Source organism: Rosa chinensis, chromosome 7 (genome assembly GCF_002994745.2).
Source record: "Rosa chinensis cultivar Old Blush chromosome 7, RchiOBHm-V2, whole genome shotgun sequence".
In the NCBI taxonomy this organism is placed as follows: Eukaryota; Viridiplantae; Streptophyta; class Magnoliopsida; order Rosales; family Rosaceae; genus Rosa; species Rosa chinensis.
In genome coordinates, this window is record NC_037094.1 from 54,280,506 (window position 1) to 54,303,214 (window position 22,709).

General features: G+C 36.0%; 2 protein-coding genes across 2 annotated transcripts; one reads left to right on the forward strand and one right to left on the reverse strand.

The window, feature by feature from the left end:
• Positions 1–5,535: 5,535 nt before the first annotated feature.
• On the reverse strand, positions 5,536–7,614 carry LOC112178180 (stemmadenine O-acetyltransferase). The gene is made up of 2 exons (XM_024316366.2): positions 6,770–7,614; positions 5,536–6,398 (listed from the first exon to the last, which is right to left on the reverse strand). The coding sequence occupies exons 1-2, from the start codon at positions 7,587–7,589 to the stop codon at positions 5,842–5,844; spliced, it is 1,377 nt and encodes a 458-aa protein (XP_024172134.1). The 5' UTR covers positions 7,590–7,614; the 3' UTR covers positions 5,536–5,841.
• Positions 7,615–15,356: 7,742 nt separating this feature from the next.
• Positions 15,357–18,075, forward strand: LOC112179824 (agamous-like MADS-box protein AGL12). The gene is made up of 7 exons (XM_024318305.2): positions 15,357–15,786; positions 15,895–15,982; positions 17,059–17,120; positions 17,249–17,348; positions 17,432–17,473; positions 17,574–17,615; positions 17,724–18,075. The coding sequence occupies exons 1-7, from the start codon at positions 15,605–15,607 to the stop codon at positions 17,841–17,843; spliced, it is 636 nt and encodes a 211-aa protein (XP_024174073.1). The 5' UTR covers positions 15,357–15,604; the 3' UTR covers positions 17,844–18,075.
• The last annotated feature ends 4,634 nt before the right edge of the window (positions 18,076–22,709 follow it).

Consider the following 22,709-nt stretch of genomic DNA (forward strand, 5'->3'; position numbering starts at 1 on the left):
GAGTTAACGAACTAACGACAGCCTAACGTTAATTTAAGAAGGAAGGCAACTAACAATCTAATGTTAGCTGACGTGGCTTTCGCATAACCATTAGATGATCCTAGAGATCAGGATTTAATGAACTTCACCAAAACTGCAGGCTTCTCAATGCAGAGGAGCTCGATCCCTCCAGAAGTTTCTAAGTTTAATTTTGTCTGAATTAATTGGCTATGTCCTCTATGATGCAATTAGTGTGACCTATAAATTGGTTAGCCATAGTATATCTTCTTTCGAATAATAATTTTTAATAGGTGAGAGTGTGAGACTCTGTCTATTACTCAGGATTTTCTATGAAAATTTATGTAATAACTCTTGCAGTTTTTACATTACGGCCCCCCTCTGTTTTTGGTCTCAATTCTGAATTTCATTCAAAAAATCATTAAATAAATAAATTCTTACCTCCAGTATCCTAAGAATACGCAAAAACTAATTATGAATTTTGACAGTAGCTAATGTTGGAATGAAATGCATACCTCTTCATGATTATCTGATCTCTTTTCAGACAAAAAGGCAAAATCTGAATAAGAAAGAGATTGCAAGAGAAAGACGCAGGCAGGAGAGGTTGTCAGTCCTAGATCGGTAGATCCAACGTTAAAGTGAAAGTCATCAATGACTTCTCAACTTAGATTTACTTTCTCTACATTTCTATAGATAAAAGCCTAAAAATTCGGTGTACAATTCTGAAATTCATTCAAAAAATCATTAAATAAATAAATTCTTACCTCCAGTATCCTAAGAATACGGAAAAACTAATTATGAATTTTGCCAGTAGCTAATTAATGTTGGAATGACATGCATATCTCTTCATGATTATCTTATCTCTTTTCAGACAAAATTGCTATTACGGTTCCAAGTATCACAATTGAACAAAAAAAAAATCACATTCAACAACTACAACAAACATGTTGGTATCAAAAAATATTGATATCATGAAAGATTAGAGAAAAGATACGAAGAAACAAGAAAGAGAGATGATAGATAACCAACCTCTTTGCGCGCAGAGAGAAAACTTTGATAGATTTAAAAAAAAAAAAAAATCTTTGATAGACTTTTTCAAATCTTTAGTCTGGTGGCTAGAAAATTATTGGAATTTGGTATGTATAGTTAACATTACAAAGTCCATGATTATCCTTGATTTTCTAATTCCATAAGTATGAATGAAATTTTAAATACCTCTGAACTTTTATTCATTTTTAAAAGTCTTAATTGAATACCCCTAGATTTTGGTGGAATTCATAAAATCTTTAAAAATCTTAATCGAATACCCCAACACTTTCATGGACTGCTGAAAGTCTATATTAAATATATCCGGATTTTTAAATTTCATAGATTTATTAAAAAGTTCCACTAATTCCATATACAATACACCCCCCTTACTTTCTCTACATTTCTATAGATAAAAGCCTAAAAATTCGGTGTACGTACAAGTTTTACCAAATTTTGATATGCCCATAATAACATTCAACTTAAGAAAGTAACAATTTACCTAAAAAAAAATGATTTAAACAGATTATTTCATTATTATGGTAAAACAAAAAGGGATAATGACTATTTACACAATTTTGGCCTAAAAATTGCCCACATACTCCACTAAAAGTTTTTTACTCCTATTTACCCAATCTAACATCTATTGACAGAATTGTCCTCATTTTAATTAATAAATTACACTCATCTCTCTCTCAGACTCTCTCTCTCTCCCCCCTCCCCTCTTCGATCTATTCTCTCTCTCCTCTCCCCTCACCGATTTCTCTCTCTCTTTGTCTCAACTCGTCTCTCTCTCTCTCTCTCTCTCTCTCTCTCCATGTCTGGGGATCTGGACTTCTGGATTAGATGCACACCTCTCTCGCTCTCTCTCTCCCCCACCCCCGAGACGGATTTCGAACTCGACATCTCCGACCCCAGCCCACTCCACGACGGAGGCTCCGGTGAGCTCGCGACGGTGCTGCAGGTCGTCGTTCGTCTGGGCTGAGCGGGGCGGAGCTCCGAAGCACCGGCGATCTGATCTCGGAAGACGAACCAACGTTAGAACCCGACGTCTCCGACCCTAGCTCACTCCACGACGAAGGCTCCGGTGAGCTCGCGACGGCGTTGCAGGTGGTCGTTCGTCTGGGCTAAGCAAGGAGGAGCTCCGAAGCACCAGTGATCTAATCTCAGAAGACAAACCAACGTTAGAACTCGACGTCTCCGACCCAGGCTCACTCCACGACGGAAGCTCCGGTGAGCTCATGACGACGCTGCAGGTCCTCGTGTTGTCGCGCCAAGTTCCGGATCTGCAACCGGAAAGAAGAGAAAAGACGACCTGGGTGCCCAAATCAATTTTTTTTTTCATTGTTTGTTTTGATGAACTTTTTAATGTGTTGGCATCAGATCGACTTGTTGTATATGTGTTGGCATTTGACTACAATTCAGCTCTAACATTTTTCTTCTTCTGTGGTGGTATCCAAAAGTATGTGAAAATATGTAAAAATGATGTATATTGTTGTATATGTGTTGGCAATAATACGATTATTAGGGGGCATTAACATGATTATTGGGGGGCAATAATACGATTATTGGGGGCATTAACATGATTATTGGGGGCATTAACATGATTATTGAGGGGCAATAATACAATTATTGAGGGGCATTAACACAATTATTGGGGGTCAATAATATGATTACTTGGGGGCAATAATACGATTATTGGGGGTCAATAATATGATTACTAGGGGCAATAATATGATTACTGGGTATTATTAGGGGTAATAAAATTGGACGCCGGAATCCGGTTACCGGCTGCAGAAATCCGGTCACTGGTTGTCGGATTCCGGTCACCAGTTGCTGGATTCCAGTCACCGGAGTCCGGTGAGGTCTCTGATGACTTCTCTCTCTAAGTGACAAAGAAGGTGAGGGCAAAATTGTCCTAAAAATAAATAAAAAGTAATAAGAAAATACTTAATTGGGTAGGTGGGCAAAATATATATAAAATATTATGTAAATGGGCAATCTTTTAGAGTGTTTAGATAAGTGGGGTTAATTAACCCCAAAATTGTGTAAATGGTCATTATCCCAAATAAAAAATCAGAAAAAATATAGATATAAACAAAGAGAGTTTCTATAGGGACCTCCAAATCTGCTCATTTGACCTCACTCTATTATGAATTATTAAATGACATATATAACCTACTATAAAATGACTATTAAGGACAATAATTATATCAAAAAAATATTATATTTATTTTATGTAGACTTTCCAATTCAATAATATTAGATTGTATTCCTTATTATTTTCCTTATCTATTTTCATTTTTCAATTTCACTACATACTCATTAAAGCATTCATATATATTTAATAAGAATTAAAAATATGATTAAGATCATGTGACATAAAAATGTATGATATATATGTTGAACGTATATTGGTGAGGGAAAACAAAATAAATCCTCTTATGATTTATGACCTAAATCTAAATCAATCCATTATATTTGTAAAATAAGAAAAATAAAAAAATATAAATAATTAATCATGTGGTACAAAAAATACAGGAAAAAAAAACATTAAAAAGCGAATGGTTTTTTTTTTAGAATAAAAACAAATGATTTCTTCAATTTTTTCTCTGCACAGCTAAAATAGAAAAAAAAAACATAATAGTTCATGGCATTTTCTTATTGATTAGACATTAATTTTTGAAACTCAAGTTTGATAAAGAAATGTATATTTAGTTAAGGTTTATAGAGTGATTAAATCATTGAAATGACTAATTTTTTTATTTTAAAGATAATAATTTGTTTGCAAATTACATGAGTGAGGTTATTTGAGGAAGTTTAGTTAGGTTTAGTGAGTAAATTTAGTATTTGAAAATTTGATAAAATGTGTAAAAAGCATAGAGGTCAAGTGAGTAAATTTGGAGATTCCAAAACTTTCTTCTTCTCATTTTTTCAACAATAGCATGTACGTCACACAAATGCGGTGTTAGTATCTAATAATTAATGGTAGTATTTTTATTTTAGTTTCTTTTCATTTTATAATGAAGGGTAGCATTACCAACTTTAGCAAAGAAAATATGAAGGAATGTCGCTTGAAGAAATAGGAAATTGTCCTGAAGATATGCTCTCTTTTGTCCACTTACTCTGATTTGCTGGACAAATTGGCGGGAACTTGCGTAGAAAAAGCCCACAACACTTCACTACAAAATGTCCAAAACACAGCGCAGAGCTGATTAAAGCGCGCTGTCAACTTTGTAGTCAATGCTGCATTGCGACACGTACACGCGGCAAAACACTGTCCTTTAACGCTTTTTCACACCCAAAAAAAAAAATTATTCTGATGCGTTTGTAAATCACTGTTCAACGAACTTTGGGTACGTTTGGGGGAGCTTTTTACTTATGAGCAAAGCAAATATTAGCGTTTGGTAAATGACAGTATGACACCCCAGCCTGCTTTTTCAATTAGCATCGGCTTTTTCTTTGAAAAAGCAGAAGCCATCGCAGGCATGCTTTTTCTTCTCTTCTTCGGTGATTCCCTTTCCAACGCATATATATCCCCCTCTTCACTCCTCCTCTTTCCACTAAATCAATGATTCTTCTAGCTTCTCAATCCCAGCCTTGGTGCTCAATATATGTTTGATACTTTGACGGCGTTATAGAAGTGGCCGGTGGAGAAGATGATGATGTTCAAGGTCCATGTGAGAGATGTGAAGCTGACACTCGACTGTCTGAAACCAGTGATCGACGAGATATCGGAATATAACAAGGTATTGAATCAGCCAATGGATGAACTGCAGGACTTGCAATTGCATATTGAGGAGGGAAGAGATCTGGTTCGAAAGTGCTCCAAGGTTGGTGCCTGGAGTTTCTGCAAAAAGTACAGATACACCACCCAACTTCATCGACACGATAAATTGCTGCACACGCTCTTGCATCTACTGGAACTGCAGAAAACAAGGGATATCAGGGAGACCTTGGTTTCGGTAAGGAACATAGAGACCGTCGTCCAGCGAATTGAAGGCAATATTTGTGTCAGGCAAAATCAATCTGAAACTAATTAGTACGTACATACAGAATTACGTAAGTGCAGTAATCTAAAATCTACACACTTATCATTTTATTTGTATTCATTTTACCCAAGGTCTTGACTCCTCCTTTGTAATTTTCTTGCTCTCATTTTGATTAATTGAAATAGAGGATAGAGAGCTGGACTCTTTAATTATTATATTGTCTGGCTTGGAATGGTTGAAAATTTGAAATGGAAAACAAATACAGGTAGAAGAGTACCTATAGCCCCTTTCTTGAAGCTGCTTACTCTTTTTGCCTCCACTTCAAAGGAGTGAAATTTATTTCACTTCTTGGTCATCTTTCTTCTTTGAGAAATATTTAAAACCCTCTATATATATCTGAGTGTCTTAAGCAATTGATTACTTGAAATAATCATTGTTCACCAGTAAGTACTGTTGATAATTAATTAAGGTCAAGGGTATGTGAACGACGCTGGTATATCAGATGCATACATACAAGCTGTTAATATATTTGAAAGGAATTAAATGCTTTTATTTGCGAAATGAGGTATTACGGGAAAATCACAATGCCTTATATAACCTCAAGGTTAACACGAAACTTAAATGACAGTAAATTAGGTTTAAACAAGATGTAATACTACTGGAATTAATATGTATATATTCGGAGGCCATGGCAGATAGTTTATCAGAACGCAGGAATATTACACTCGAAAATTATTTGATCATCCTCACAATCATTTTAGTATGTTTCTAAATCATTCTTCATGCATATATATCCGATATGTATAGATGAACATGTATACGCACGTCATACATTTAAAATGCGAGGGTTTGGTGAAGCAAATGCTAAAAATTGAGGATCTTTTTCCATTATAGACATTTGCTTTTCATCCATGGTCACCCATGCTTCAATGCCGTTATCCCTTTGTGTTTTGACGAACACAGTGAGGTTCCTAAAGGCAGGTCCAACTTTTCCCATGACCCCAATCCAAATTGGCTTTCCCCATCCAAAATCAACTTCATCGAGAATATTAATCCAGCTAGTGAACGCATAAATTTCTGGTGTTGGATCAAAGGAATCCATGCCCTCCAACAATTGATCGAGGTATTCAAAAATGGCTCGACGTCCCTCTTCTCCGCGCAATGTATCCAAAAAATGATCATGGTCAAGTCCATTGAGAGATTCATGTAATATCTTCAACAAATCACACAACTCATCAGTAGTCTCTGCCTTATCAGTAGTGTTGTAGACTGCAGTAGCCCACCAAAATAGATTTCCAATGGCGTCATCTGGCATTGGTGGCTTCAGTCGCCGCCTCAAGTTCACTGCATGTGCTAATACGGATGCTTTTCGTGATGTACCACCTGATGATGATATCCAAGACGCAATGCATTAAATGTTGATGCTAAAAGAAATGTCTACAATCATAAACTTTTCTTATTTGACCAAAAAAAAAAAGTTGGAAAAAACGAATAGACATTCATTAGACATGCATCTTTCTTGATCATACATTTGCGTCAATGACAACTATATCAAAGTGGTAAATATAAAATAATAAAATTATTTAACGTAAATAAGGTCCTGGATAAAATAACATAGATTCTTGTTTTGAGGTCTAAAAATACTCATTGCGTATGTCTATATTACGCATGAATGTATCATAAAAATTTCCAATATAACCTAGCAAAGTAATGGCACGCATGAATGATATATATAGTATTGGCATGGTACGTACCATGTCTAGAAGCAAATGTTGCATGTTTCCAAAGAAAACAAGTGAGTGTCTCAACACGAGTTGGATTGGGCACAAGCTCGCTCTTTGCTTTCTCACGTAATGTGGCTATGGCTTTAGCATCAAACACAAATCTCCTTGTAACATACTTCTTTTCCTCGAACCACGTGCTCTCCATGAAACTAAGATATTTTTGTGGTAAATTATCACTTGCTGGAAAAGTTGATGACGCTTGGCAGAGATTAAGGTTTGATTGTATTGCTTCTTCATGATCCCTACGAAAAACAGAAGCCCAAGACTTGAGGAAAATATTTGCCGTTTGTGCGTCAAAGATCTTGTGAGACAGAGAGACCCCAATTGATATGCCACCACAAGCAAAAACACTGACTTGAAATGCTATCAAGGGCAACAGATCAGGAGATCCAGTTTCCTTGCGAAATGGATGGAACGGAACAAACCGATTGAGCAACTCGATTTCTTGAAGCTCAAATAACTCAAACATGTGACATTTGACTCGGGCCTCTACGTAGGGGACACCAGCATCAAAATTATAAATATAGAGGTTGTTTTTGGTCCGCCCGGAAAATGGGTAGTACTGAGTGAGGGTATGTGACAGTGAGGTTTTCAAATGGGCTAGGGTCTGGGGTACGTTGAAGTTGGGGTCAATAATGGGGTAGAAGAAAAGCATAGGCACATAAGTTGTTGGAATGAGCTGATCAAAGATGCAAAGATTGCAAGGTTTTTGATGGGGATGAAGTGACGAGGAAGCAGCTACGGGTTTGATAGTATCTCTGCAAACTATATTTACCTCCATGTCCACCATTTTGCTAACTACGTATGGAGTACAAAACGACCTTTATATATGTTCAAGAAAGAGGCTAGCTATTAACTTACTAGTTGGGGAAACATGCATATCTAGGACTTTGAGAAGAAACGGTTACTTCTTTTTCTTTTCTTACCTAACCAGTTTAAAGTTTAATGATATATCTCCGGAAATACGTGTATCTGAAAAACTCAAATTGCAAACCATATATATCTATACCTCGGGAAGAAACGGTTGCTTTTCTTTTGCTGTTCTTTATATACGTCTTTTCTTCTTTTGTCTTAAACACTCTCAAATAAAAGATAAAGCGGTTTGGTGAAGTTCTTTACAAATATGATGATGGATGTCTTGTTAATCAAGGAAATTGGGACGTGGGTTTGGTGAGGTTGGTGTTTCAGATTTGGGTTTGGTGATGTCTTACTGATATCTTAGTCTTTGTGAGAGAAGACAACTGAGAAAGAGAATTAGGCACTGGTTATATATGGTATAAAGAAAGCAAAATAATTATCAGTCACATTTCAAAGACCTTGACCAAAAAAAAAAGTCCCAGTTCAAAGACAAATTAATATTAGTATAGTTTCTTGGTGTATCAAATTGTCATAAAGCAAAATGGTTCTCTAGCTAGAGCTTAATATTGATGGGTCTAGATTGTCTTCGATCAAATGGTTCCATCCATAGTGTTAAGGGCACCATTACCTTTTCAATCAGTCTATAATTAGTTACTTAATCAGGGTATTAAGCATGTTAATATATCTAGTGTCCTACAACTATCAAATGATAAAGTAATCTAGAATTCACATCCAAAATCAATGAATGGAGTGGCCCAAACCCTTATAAACTCATAAGCAAAGTTATATTTTTCCAATGTGGGAGTTATATTTATACACATTCTCAACATCAGACACGTGGCTTTCATATGTGCAATCTCACATGGTATAAGTTCTACTGCTGCTACTCTTTTTTGATATATCAGCGCCAATAGTTTACAATACAAGTCATTTCTCTTTCAATTTTCTGGTTTTTCTTGCTTAATTTTCTTCTTCAATCTTTCATGGTATCAGAGCGGTTTGTTCCACGTGTGCATGCCTCGCTGCCACACGAGCTCCATGCCACCCAAAGTTGTCGACTTGTATAGCTTGAAAATTCACCACACGTGCGGGGCGTGTTGAGATTATATACATCCCACATAGAAAAAATTGGAGTTTGCTCATGAGTTTATAAGAATTTGGGCCACTCCATCTATTGCCAATTGGATTGGATGTGAACTCCAGATTACTTTATCACATAGCAACCGAGAGGCTTTTCACTTCAAAATAGTGATGAAGATAGATTGGGTTTGTGGTTTCTTTGCCAAGTATAGGAGAAACATTTGGCTGATTATGGTCTTTGTGTATTGGGTTGAAATGACATTAGGACAGAATGCCTACCTATATTATGGTTGAGTCTAATTCTGCTGTTGTGGTTAATTTGGTTAAATGGGAGTGTGGTGATATCTGTCCCTTTCATATATTCCCCCCCAAAAAAAAAAAAAAAAAAAAAAAAACTAAAAAAATATCCAAAAACAGTTATCACCGCATGTAACTTTTCTATTTCTTTTACAATTTATATTGTTGTCCACTATGCCTCATCCCTTTTTTTATCTTTTTTATTTTTAAATTTTTTATGTCTTACTTGAATGTGCATTGCATAAGATATTAAATTTTTCTTATAGGAGGTTAACTTATAAGAGCATCATTAGCAATGCTAATCATTTTGGAGTTAAATTTTAGCCAAAATAGCTAAAAAGTCATTTTGACTAGCCACTTTAGAAAAACATGTGCATCAGTGCTCTTTATATTAACTAGTTTTGAATTTATATTATTTTTTAAATGAATATTAAATAGTTTAAATGTATTGATAAATTACATAAAATAACTCAAAATAAATGTTTTAAATTATAGAGAGCATCTTCTCGCTCTCTATATTTAAGAGCGAGATAGCTAAAAGTTATAATAGAGAGCCACTTAGAGCATCTTTAACAGACTCTATTTTGGCTCATTAGCTATTTTGGAGAGCATGTTTAGCTTTTTATCTATTTTAGCAGCTGCACCAGACTCCTAAGTGACTCTCCATTATAACTTTTAGCTATCTCGCTCCTAAATATAGAGAGCGAGATGAGGCTCTCTATAATTTAAAATATTAATTTTAAGTTATTTTATGTAATTTATAAATACATTTAAACTATTTAATCTTCATTTAAAAAATAATATAAATTCAAAACTAGCTAAAATAGAGAGCACTGATGCAAACGCATATCTAAAGTGGTTAAGTAAAATAACTTTTTAGCTATTTTGGATAAAATTTGAGTAAAAAATGACTAGCATTGCTAAAGTGCTCTTAGAGCAAATTCACCCGTTGGGTCACCAGGTCACCCACTATTCCTTGCTTTTTAGTGTTAATTTCCACCCTCTGGGTCACGGGCACAATTTTCATGGTGACCTGGTGACCCAGGTCACTTTGCAGGTCACGATGGTGACTCAGAAAGTGACTACGGGTGACCCAGGGCACGAAATATACTGTGCTCGTGACCCATATGGTGAAATTAATATTAAAAATTAGTGAATAGTGGGTGACCTAGTGACCCAATGGGTGAACTTGCTCTTAGGAGTTTGGTGCAACAATTGAAATAAATAAAAGGGTTTTTGTCCATTTACACCATTTTTAGAGATTTTTTTCCCACTTACCCCACTAAGTTTTTTTAATTCCCTCTTACCCAAAACACTCTAAGGAGGTCTTCCCTAATACCCCATTAAGATTTTTTTTTTGTTTTTATTTTTTTTAATACTATTTTACCCTCACCTTTGTTACTTAGAGAGAGAGAGAGAGAGAATGGAAGAGAGAGAAACCATAGGGGACTTCGCCGGAGACCGGTCACAGGGCACCGGTTGCCGGAATCCGGCCAACTTTCGCCGGAATCCGGTCACCGGCAGCCGGAATCCGGTCACCGACCTCCGCCCACCGGAATTTGCTGAAAATCTCACCGGAAGGTTTTTTTGCCCCCAATAGACATCTATTGCCCCCCAATAGACCTTTATTGCCCCATATTGCCCCCCAATAGACGCCTATTGCCCCGATAGTCTATTGCCCCCTAATAGATGTTTATTGTCCTCCAATAGACGACTATCAACCATGTATTGCCCCCCAATAGACGACTATCAGCCATGTATTGCCCCCCAATAGACGTTTCGATTACCGAAATGGGAACTAATTTTCCTAAAATTACACAAATAAAACTTTAATTAAAGGAAAAAAAGAGGAGATTACGTCAATTCAAAACGTCCATTGCCTCCCAATAGACGTCCATTGCCCCCCAATAAACTTCCAAAACTTTTTTTTCCCCTTTCCTTCTGTCTCATTACTTAAAAAAAAAAAAATTGATTTGGGCACCCAGAGAAAAGCTCTCGGCACCTAATGATCGTTCTCCTCCACCACCAACGCCGGAGAACCTTGGTCCAGCGCCGGAGAGCCTTGGTTGAGCACCGGAGGGGCTAGATCGAGCGTCGAAGGGCCTGGGTAGAGCGCCGAACGCCGGAGGGGCTGGGTCCAGTGCGCCTTGGCCGAACGTCGAACGCTGGAATGGAACCTGGGTCGAACGTCGAACGCCGGAGTGGCTGGGTCTAGCGCCGAAGGGGCTGGGCGAACTCAGGAAGGCCTGGGTGGAGCGCCGGAGGGCCTGGAACATTACCAGAGCCGGCGGTCAGACGGGGGGAGAGAGAGAGAGATCGGGATGAGAGAGAGAATATGAGTGGCAGTGTGTAATTCATTAATTAAGCTGAGGACAGAATAGTAATTTTCTTTTAAATTGGGTTAGTGGGAATAAAAATCTGTTGCTGGAGTAAGTGGGATAACTTTTGCTCATTTTGGTGTTATTGGTCAAGGACTCTAAATAAAAAGCTAAACGTGCTTTCCAAAATAGCCAAGGAGTCAAAATAAAGAATCTGCTAAAAATGCTCTAAATTGACGAAGTAATCAACTCACCTTAATTAACACAAACCAATCAATAATTCGTGAATTATATCACTGGGATCAAACATGGACATTGTCATGAATACATATAGAATAACTATCTCATACTCCAGGCATAAAATATGCTTTAATTAGCATCAATGCCAAACGAGGCTGCTAATTAAATTCAATCAAAGTGTGTCCATACGAATAGGCTTAGGTTTTCAGTAGGGTTACTTAAGTTAGCAAACTCTCAGTCGCACTTTTTGTCCGTCAATATTCTGTTAGGAAATCCGCAATATTTGGCTTTCTTTTCCATCATATCTGACCAGAAAGACAAGTACTCTGCAAAAGCAGCTAGCAAAGCAAACTTTCAATTCCTTCTCGGTACGGTCATGGCTGTTTAGCATGTCTTTAATCCAAGTTGTCATCTTTCCCACTTGATTCTTCAAAGTACTAGTTCTAGTACTAAAAGAATGATGTACTAAAAGAATGATGGACAACCACGTCCATTGCAGATCAAGGTGGTTGTAAATCAATGTATATTATGATCGGCTGTAAATCAATGTATATTATGATCGGTCATCCATTTATCAGTGAAGGTTTTATTAGGGTGAAGGGTTTATGTCTTCTCCATCGATCTTCTCTTCCTTCGTAGACCCCTAAACACTAAATTCATATTTTTGGTTGATTTTTTCGTTTGATTTTTCATTTTAGAAACCATATATCTCTTAAAAAAATAGACTAAATTGAAGATTATTAAGTCATGATATTGTATCAAACTAATTGATAATTTTTGTAGAGATTAGCAATAATATGTGACAAATTTGATATGTTTTGATTATTGTCGTTTTGTTTAGAAATGAAATTTTAAGCCTTTGGAGTTGGCCTAAGTAGTGACGAGGGATTGAGAATTGAGTTAGGACTATGTTAGATTAGGAGTTCAGTTTCGTTGTAATGTAACAAAAGAAAATAACAGTGAGCTTATGCGAGTCAGTTCAAAATAATTAAGATGAGTCTAATTTTTATATGATATGTATTTTAACCTTTGAACAAACTTGCAAATATACTAACACATAATTTTGCACAGTTACTCACATTCCTTAATCGCTTTCACATGGGAAATCAAAGAAATTTACTGCTCTCCTGTCCTAGTGGCGCTTTTTATTTCCATTGGCCCTAAAGTTTAACTTTTGAAACACTAGTGGCTTAGTGCATGAGTGTTGTAGCAAAAGATTTTTTCGAATCCAATTAAGCTTTACACTGAAAAAACAGCTATTATGCATCTACGCGTTGGCTGTTTAAGCCACCTTCATGCAGAGCCTACAATCCTAGATGTCAAAGTAGAAGATCCCCTTTTATCAATATTGATTATTGAATGTGTGGGATTTGACAAGATTCTTAGCTTCAAAGTTAAGATGAACAAACACAATAATTATTATTGTTAAACGACACCATGATCGACCTCCCTTTGCAGGTTTAAATAAACTTATAAGCTTTGGAAAGCTTAAACTGAGCAAGGGGCTTTGTCACAGAAACAAAGGGAAAAAGTTATGCAGGCCAACATGGGCAGCTTATTGGTTCATTAACATTTGATTATGGGAAGCACATGAATGAAAAGCATCAATCCAACTTAATTGGATGCTGACTAGATTTCATCAACTGTCCCACAATAAGTTGGGGATTAACCTAGTACTTCTCCTTTTATGGTGTGTTACTGGCTACTTTTCCTTTCACCCGAGAGTGTTGTTGTATGGTCTCCTGGATACCAAATCCAGATGTGTTGACGTAGCTAGCTCCATATAAAGGGACACTTTTCAGAGAGAGGCTTGTTCCGCTCCTCACGTTGGCTTCAGTACTCCCAAGTAGTCCCATCCTTCACTTCCAAATTACGACAGATTTTGGGATTAATTACCGACTTATTAACTAAAAATTATAACTGTGCATCCTAAGAGCAAGTCTACTAGCGGGTCATCTACTATTCACTACTTTTTATGTGTATTTTCACTCTTTAGGTCATTGGGCACAGTGTATTTTGTGCCCTGGGTCACCCTGGTGACCTGCAAGCTGACCTAGTGACCCAGGTCTTATTGGAAACTGTGCCCGTGACCCAAATAGTAGAAATAAACTAGGGCTGTCAATTCTGACACGACCCGATAACACGACTCGAAACTCGCACGAAATAAAGCGGGTTGAACCCGCACGATTAAAAAGCGGGTCGGTGATGGGTCAACCCACCATGACCCATTTAATAAATGGGTCGGCCACGGGTCAACCCGTCAACACGAAGTGAACCCGTATAACTCGATTGTGCTATGTTTCTTCTTAAAATTTTGGACGTTCGGAGTATTTGATCATAAGATTAGACAATTTGAAATATTTCGCTTTTTAATTATTGGATTTAATTATTTATGGATTATATATAATTATTTATATTTTTCATCTTGTGGAGTTTTTAGTAAATTTAATCAATTTATGTTTTTTTTAATTAAATAATTAAAAGAAGATTTTGACATATGTATAACTATTACACGTAAGTTACTGGTGAAAAATCTTAAATTCTTCTCCGTTTAACAATAACTTTTCCGTTATGATCAGAGACTAGAGGAGAAATGAAGACAACCTGATCTGTTATCACCTTGAGAGTTTTCTCGATAAGATCCTGGATTTATTCTTATCAAAGAAAGAAAAGATCCTGGTTCTAGAATTCTTCTTTTCTTCCCCCCATCTTCTTTTAATTATTTAGTCTTTGATATGGTCAAAGGACTTGGATTCTCAAATGGGAGAGCAAGAAGGAGAACGATAATTATGTAATTGGATCATTATGAATGAAAACAAGAAACCAAATTAAAATTCATATCAATATCAATCTCTAATGTCCAACTCACAACCATGATATGGAGGATGGTGCACCCAGAACACAACCCAGATCTCAATAATCCTCTTCTTGAAATTTCACCCAGAAACAAAGGAAAGATTTGATAATAATTTTTCTTGTTGATAATGAACAAAAATTGCATGGAAGATCTTTACTGGATCGCACTTATGGCAATAAAGTTTCAAGCATACTTTAATTCTTGCCATATACTTGTTGGCAATGAAGGCAGAGTCTTGATTGTGAAAGAGCCTTAATCATAACAGGAAACTTGAATTTGGGTTTTCTTTTTTGGTAACGGCGAGCTAACGTCAAATGTTTATCATTTGTTGTTTAGATTCTAATGGTAGTAGATGTACACATGTCGAAATTTAATTAAAGCGTCAAACCACGTGTCAATGCTGACGTGGTTTGACGGTAGTATAGAAAAATTTCTCGTGGTTGCACATGGCGGCCAGTTAAGGTCATAATGAAGTGGCTGAGACTGAAATGATAACTTTTTAATTCTATGTAAGAAAGTCTTTGCTGGTATCATGTTCATATACTACTCACAATAAATATAAACCCTAAATCTAGTGGTTTAGTGAAGGGTTTTGGATGCAAGAATAATCACTACATAAACTTATCAAAAGAAAGAATCACTACATAAAAACTAACACAAAATCGCGAAAATGATAATGTGCGCATGTAATGAGATGTTGTCATTTATTAAACTTGTGAATTATTAGTGGATTAGCATTCTGTTTTCGATAAACAGCATGATGCATTAATTTATTATGTACACTAAGATCAAGTTAAGCTTAATTAATCCTTAAACAAAGCTTAGTGACTTGTAAAAGTAGGTTCCAATCACCAAGTATTATTCTTATGGGGGCTGAGAGAAGGTAAAAGAGAATCCAGGCGAGGTATATAAGCACTGATCGATCAGCTCTCCATACTTAGAGGCAATTAAGCGCTCAGAGAAGCTTGTTCTCACAGAGAAAGGTCTGCAACAACCTCGAAGCTAGTTCAAACTAGTGGGAGGTTGGCTGCACAGAAAAGCCAGCCACCAAATTAATCAAACCAGTTACCATATACTCAGTAATTAGCTAGATTGTAAAAGTCAAGTAGCTAGCTAGCTGGTAACTAAGAATTTTTGTTGGATCTATCGACTGATATGGCTCGTGGAAAGGTTCAGATGAAGAAGATCGAGAACCCGGTGCACCGACAGGTTACCTTCTGCAAGCGCCGAGCAGGGCTTCTGAAGAAGGCCAAGGAGCTTTCTGTGCTGTGTGATGCAGATATTGGAGTTCTTATTTACTCCTCCCATGGAAAGCTCTTTGAGCTAGCCACCAAAGGGTATCCATCTATCTCTCTTTTTTTTTTTTATATTTCAAACCTAGAACCATGCATAGATTCTTGTACTTGAACTTAATTGGTTTGTTAAATGTTTATATAATATGCTAGAACCATGCAAGGGCTTATTGAAAGGTACATGAAAATGAAGCCTGCTCGAGCACCTCAGGCTGAAACAGCCATGGAAACCCAGACTCTGGTACTAAAATACTAAATATCAATCTCTTTCAGTCTTTGGCTACTTTTTGCTTTTAGTTTTATTTTATTTAGATATTGCATATATGTGGCAAAGTACTGTTTTTTTCAAGACTAAATAAAGTATAAAGCGAATGTTGATAAGTAAAAAGGCCATATTAGTTATTTAGAAAGCTAGTGCAGGTAGCATCAGATGCTAGTTATATGATTAAGTAATTCCTTCTCGCAAGCCAAGAGAAGTATATTTACGGCACGCTTATTCGCCAAACTATAGAAAGAAGGAAAATAAGACATAGTCACCAATAATCTCTCTACATCAAAACATTTCGGACCAAGACATCATGACACCTGTTACCACCAGAATCTCGTTTACATAGTAAAAAACATGATTGTGAGAATCTCATGTGTATCTGTCAGATCAACTTTTTGGCTCGTTTTTTTTTTGTCCAACCATGTTTCATGGTTTGTCCACAAATCATATAAAATTTATTTCAGTGCGTGTTGAGACTGTTAACTCCACGTATCAATAATCTCTTCATTAGAAGACAGTTGTTTTGGTAGTTGATGGATTGATCAACTAGAAATATGATTAAGGCTGGTTTATGTCTATAGTTGGTGACTTGGGGGATAAAATCACCACATGCACCACGTAGTCAAAGCCTCCAGACCATATCGATTGATTATAAATTAACAGACTCATAAGATTAATGGGAACACGTGTGGACGGCGTGGCGTCTGCTTCAGGTTCAATAATTTCAGGTTTAGGGTTTAACATGCATGCATGCGGACGTATCCCATGTAGAATGAGGCTATGCGTATCGCACGCTCAAGTAATAAGCCATGAAGTTTCACCCTAGCCAGTTAGACATTCACTCTCGAGGGGAGAGAAACTTCTATAAAACTTTGAAATTATCTTATTGAGAAACAAGAGAAATTTTACTTGAAAACCAGGTATAGTGATCTAGTCCCGTTTTAAGAGCCCCGACCTCAAAAACAAACGATCTGTGCATATGTGTGATATATAATATGTTATTTTATGTCATATGCTAACATATTGTAAAATTTCTCTAATTGGTGTAGGATGCAAAAAAGGAGATTAACTTGCTGAAACAAGAGATTGAAATACTACAAAAAGGTCTCAGGTATAGTAACTTAACCAACCTCATTAGTTAAAGTATTTTTAGAATCTATAATGAAATGAAATCAGTTTTGGAATCGAAGACAATTTGAATGAAAAAATAAAAACGATATAATGAAAACACTACTGCAGGTATATGTTTGGAGGAGGTGCTGGGACAATGTCTTTGGATGAACTACAAGTGCTTGAAAAACATCTTGAACTTTGGATTTACCACGTGCGCTCGGCAAAGGTATTTGAATTATATACATGACTAATGCATATATAAATAGTTAAATTGTTTCTAAACCTATATATATGGTTCATAAACAACAGATGGACATTTTGCTCCAAGAGATTCAGCTGTTGAGGAATTCAGTAAGCAGTTTGATCGAGCACTTTTGACTTCAGCGTAGTTTTACTTCTTCTGTTGCCTAGTGTTTTAGTTTCTCACAAAAATTGCATTCATGTTTTGAAGGAAGGAATACTGACAGCTGCAAATAAGTATCTTCAAGACAAGGTAAAAAAAAAAAAAATCGTATTCAGGCTTATTCAGTTCGATATCATGCTATTAGTTTGTTTTTTCACTCGACTATCACCAAGTAATATTTATATTTTTGGCATGTAGATTGAAGAGAACAGTGGAGTCACTAACCTTATACCAATGGCCTCTGATAGCCCATATCCACTAACCATACCAAATGATGACATAATTTCAATCCTAGGAAGCAACTTTGGCTTGAATTAGAAATGAGTAGTATGCATGTATTTATCTTATTGGGAGGTGAAAGTGCAGAAAATAAAAACATTATGAACATTTGTATCAATAATAACCTAGCTACCTAGCTAGGTGGCACGTCAATACATCGATGTATTGTACAATTTGGTGCTACTGAAGTACACTGGTATTGTGATTTGATAATACCTGGTATTAGTACAATATTAGTGTGGTTTGTTATTAAAGCATCCTGATTGACTGATTTCTTTCTCTGTTAGGAATAGTTGGCGATATCATTCACAATCTGCTAGATTACCCACTATTTTACACTCATTCTAGTTAACTGGCCACACCCATGTGTATATTGTGCCTAGTATCAATACAGATAGGAATAAACTCTGAGGAATTGAGTTAGAATTATGTTCGATCAATCAGAGTTCAATTTCCTATATTAACAATTTTTAGGCGGGGGCGGGCCGGCGGGGGGTGGGGGTGGGATTGAAATGATAATTTTTTTTTGTTTTTTTTTTTTGTTTTTGAATTGAAGGCGTTTGGAACTCAATCAAGCTTGAATGCTCACATCCGCGCTTATATTATTATTAAACTTTGTCGTCTTGAGGGAGACGTAATACCTACACCTTGAGTACTCATAATTGCATGACAAAAGTCCTTGTTGAGGACATCCTGTAAGAAAGTAGGCCAGAGCCCTCCTCTAATGAAAAATCGATAGTATATATGATCTACACTAACAAAGTGAGCTAACCTATCAGCTACACTGTTAATAACTCAACAGAGAGTACATCACCTGGAGTTTTTACTGTTCTCAATAGAGAAGCCGACCCTTATACAACCACAACTAGTTTGCATTAAGAATCTCATGAAGCCAGCTGGGAGATCCGCTTTCCTTATAAAACATAGCATGCATCGTCTTCAAATACTTTTGAGTAACCGTATGAGCAATTTGGTTATTTCTCTAGCTCACGTGCTTCTACTAAACCACCTCAAACTCACTCATCAACATGCGGACTCCATCAAGTATTCCCCCAGTTTCACTTAATCTAAAGCAATTGGTGTTGTATTCACCATTAAGAGCATCTCCTCCGACCACTAAGTCTTGCCATCCTAATTTGCTTACAGTAGTTTAATCTATGTCAGAAGGCCAATGCTTCCACGACAATACGTAGGCTTGTGATTAGCATCTATAGGTACTGCCAAGGCTCTTAACGATTTCCCAATCTTAATTATCAACATTTACTCCACATATTCTCTCTTCATTCTCTTTCGTCAAAGAGATTCCAAAATCAAGCTATAATCCTCCATCTCCCCTTTTAAATCTCTTTAAAGAAAAGAAATTCAGCATTGAAATATGACGGGAAAGAGTATCAAACACAGGCTATCTAACCACGATTACAATACCCATATTTAAAGAGTTCACGATACTTGAAAGATAAGTAGACTTAAACAAAAATGGAAAGCTAATCAAAAGTAAATCCTAAATTAAATGTAAAACAATACCCTATAATTATCTTAATAATGAAATTTCAAAGATTACGAATCTATAGTCAAATGACAAATAATGCATTTGATATTGCCCCATATGCTTTTGAATCAAACTTCCAGGGTCGGAAAGAATTCGCTCTCGAATTCGAGTTATTAGTTGAAGAAAATCCTAACAGATCTTTCCATTGCTTTCAGATCTTTTATTGAACCTTTAACTTACAATTGAATTCTTCCTTTCCAAATTTAGATACTTGGAATAAATGCTTTGATTTTGACTCCATAAATTTTCTCTCCAACATTAACTTCGCAAACCCAAAATTTTTCTCACTATCCTTGATATGATTGACAAGATTAACTAAATATTTGAGATTCTGCATATTGAATGTATTTATTTTTTTTATTTTTTTGAAACTAATGGGGTTTGGAACCCAGTCAAGCTGGGAGGCTCATCCCCACGCCCATGTTATTATTAATAATATTTTGCTGTATTATTAATAATATTTTGCCGCATATTGAATATATTAACTCTAACAAAGTGAACAAAATTATGTTCAATATCTTTATTGACTCACTTACGTCTTTATCTTCCACTTTTCCTTACTATATATGAGACCATCTTCCATTGACCCAATTTGCATGTTGATGATGAATATGATTCATCATAAAATTCCTTGTGAGAATTTGAGCTTAATTGCCATTCTTTGTGCATGTTTATTAAAATATATTCTTATTTTCTTGGTGGTGCTTAGTGATCTCATTATCTTTCTCTTTTATTGACTGCTTACCACAGATTAAGTTTAACGGACTCTAGAGATTACTAGAACTTGCTCTTGTACTAGTCGAAACTTTTACCAATACATATCCCTGATTTCGGAAAAGATAAAGGCATCTAGAAACGTCCACCAAAGCCAAAAATAGTCTCTGTCCCCATTTGTGTACAAAAGATGTGCACCCCATAGTTAACCCCAATGATCCTATATTTGAACATTTTCTTTCATCACCCTCACAATCATAACCTTTAAACCTTAGTATAGTTATATCCCTACCCTTTGTTCTATGGACTTAGTGGAGCTAATTTTCGAGACATTCAAGATCAAGAAGGCACTACTAAAGAGATGATGAGATAAAATAAGTGTGGGGGTAAGACGTGTCCATGAAAAAAATATGAATGCCGAAAAAAAGAAGAATGAAATAGTAAAAGAATAAGTGTATGACAATGAAAAAAAAGTACAAGTATTTCTGGATTTTAGTCCCCCCATTGTGGATAAGGAGTTTGTTTTGAAGTGAAGACCTAAGTAAGATGAATTTGGTCTTTGTCCTATTTCACAAGTGTTCAAAGGAAGGTTAGCATGAAGCATGAGCCTAACATAATGACATCCGGCCTTCAATAAAGACACACAAGAAATTCAACATTGTAAGATGCCTTGGTGACTTAAAAGAAGACGTCTTAATACTTCAATGGAAGCTCTACTAGGTTTTTAGAACACTTTGTGATTTTTCCTTACCTTTTTATTTCTTTAAACCCCTAAACCTTGGCCCGGCCCCATTACAACCCTAATTAAGACCTCTTTGATCTGTGGAGATTGGTTACAAGAGTTAAGCAAATGGTTCGGTCCGTTTGGTAGGTAGTTGGTATCTTTCATGAGATCGTAAAAGAAAAAAAATATACATATATATTGATTTAGTGTTTCCTTCTTTATATATATGAACTTTTTGTTTGTCGAAAATATTATCATATCTCATATATATTTGAGTGAAAAAGCTTTTAAACATAAGCCATGATTGGAGAGAAGAAGGAGTGGTAAATCCTATGAGGTTTGAATCATACTTGTTGGATACATGTTGAGATCCATCCAGCACCATGGTCACCCCCGTGTTTTTCATGTTTTAACTAATGATTGGTTCTTGATTGCATGTTAATCTTGATGCTATGAAAGGAAAAGATTTATGAGACAACAATGTTGAAGGCATAGTTTGTTTTGAGTCGTTATTTTATTTTCTTTGTTTTGATTTTGCTAAGGGACTAGTAAAATCTAAGTGTGGGGGAATTTGATAGGAGCATAAAATGCGACAATTATAATATGCATTCCTTTACACTTTTCTTAGCTCTTTCCTTTAAAAAGTTAGTTTTAACTTTGTTATCTTTTTAGGTATTTTGTGAAGCAATTCAAGATAAATAGGAGCTTAAATGGAGTAAAGAAGCCATGAACCATGAATTATTGATGTAGTGGACTAAGTTTGGTCCTTCCTTTGGCCGGAAATTACAAGGGGAGTCCACGGAAATGGTTGTGCAAAACAGTTGCTGCAAAGTAGAAAACTGCATTTTCATAATCAGCTCTTCAGGAACAATTTTGGGGAGTGTTTCTTGCACCTTTGCAGAAAGGGCCAACAATACTTAAAGATATGATGTTCACTTCAACGTGAGCCAAAGAGCTGGTCAGAATCATCAACGAGGCAACATGAAATTAAGCTCAAATTAGGCTTCCCGATAAGGCAGAAACTGTCAGCTTTTCAAGAAGCTTTTTGAGAGATCTTTTTCTTCGACTTGGCGTTTTTGCAAAAGTCTATCGATTATTCTAGAAGATATGATGTCATAGAACATGTAGGATCAAGAACTATCTAGAAACGTTGCAAGAGAAAGTCTTTCCTAGTCCATGAAGGAAGCTTCAGAGACAGAAATCGAAAGTCAAACAGGGCAGATTGGCGAAGAATCTTCTTTGGACGGATTTGTTGTGCGTTTTTTGGTAGGTTATTGATGCTATAATTATCAAGGAGAGTCCTAAAATAATCCCACAAGATTATGGAAAGATTATAAAGACTTGAAAGTAATTAAATTGTGCATCAATTGAAGGAAACCTTAAGCAAATTACGAGTTGAAGAAAGAAACTAGGGATGTGTATCCCCTATATAAAGAAGCTCTGCAACACAATGAAAATAGCCACGCCCTTTACTTTCTCTTCTATCTCTTTTTCTTTTTCCTCCACCACCATCTGTTTCTTTTTCTCTATATTTATGTTTTATGCTTGTGATTTTTAAGACAATATATAACTAAATTCTTTTGTTAGGGTCAGTTTTGAAGCCCCATATTATGTGATTATCATGTATATGTGTTCTTGAATGCTTTGATATGCTGCTTATGTGAGATTATCAATTGATTTTATTTTATGGAAATTTTTTATATTTTTTTATTCTTTGGTGCGCAACTTAGGATGATTGCATGTAACTATAGCTAGTAATTAGATTTATGCTTTGTAACCCTCATTCGAATAAGTAGTAAATGCTTTGGATAAAGGTCGAAATCAATTGGTTTGTGGTATTGAATAGACATGCTTTGTGTACTAAGATTAATACAATTATCAACCAAACTTTCAATTGCTCTTAATGATTCAAAATTTG

What these genes read in the sequence shown, in the direction of transcription:
- LOC112178180 (XM_024316366.2), bottom strand. Translation starts at nt 7,589, where the DNA reads ATGGTGGACATGGAGGTAAATATAGTTTGCAGAGATACTATCAAACCC. An exon ending in AACATTTGCTTCTAGACATG is followed by an intron (nt 6,399 to 6,769) that starts GTACGTACCATG and finishes TATCATCATCAG; the next exon opens with GTGGTACATCACGAAAAGCA.
- LOC112179824 (XM_024318305.2), top strand. Translation starts at nt 15,605, where the DNA reads ATGGCTCGTGGAAAGGTTCAGATGAAGAAGATCGAGAACCCGGTGCAC. An exon ending in ATACTACAAAAAGGTCTCAG is followed by an intron (nt 17,121 to 17,248) that starts GTATAGTAACTT and finishes ACACTACTGCAG; the next exon opens with GTATATGTTTGGAGGAGGTG. An exon ending in ACCACGTGCGCTCGGCAAAG is followed by an intron (nt 17,349 to 17,431) that starts GTATTTGAATTA and finishes CATAAACAACAG; the next exon opens with ATGGACATTTTGCTCCAAGA.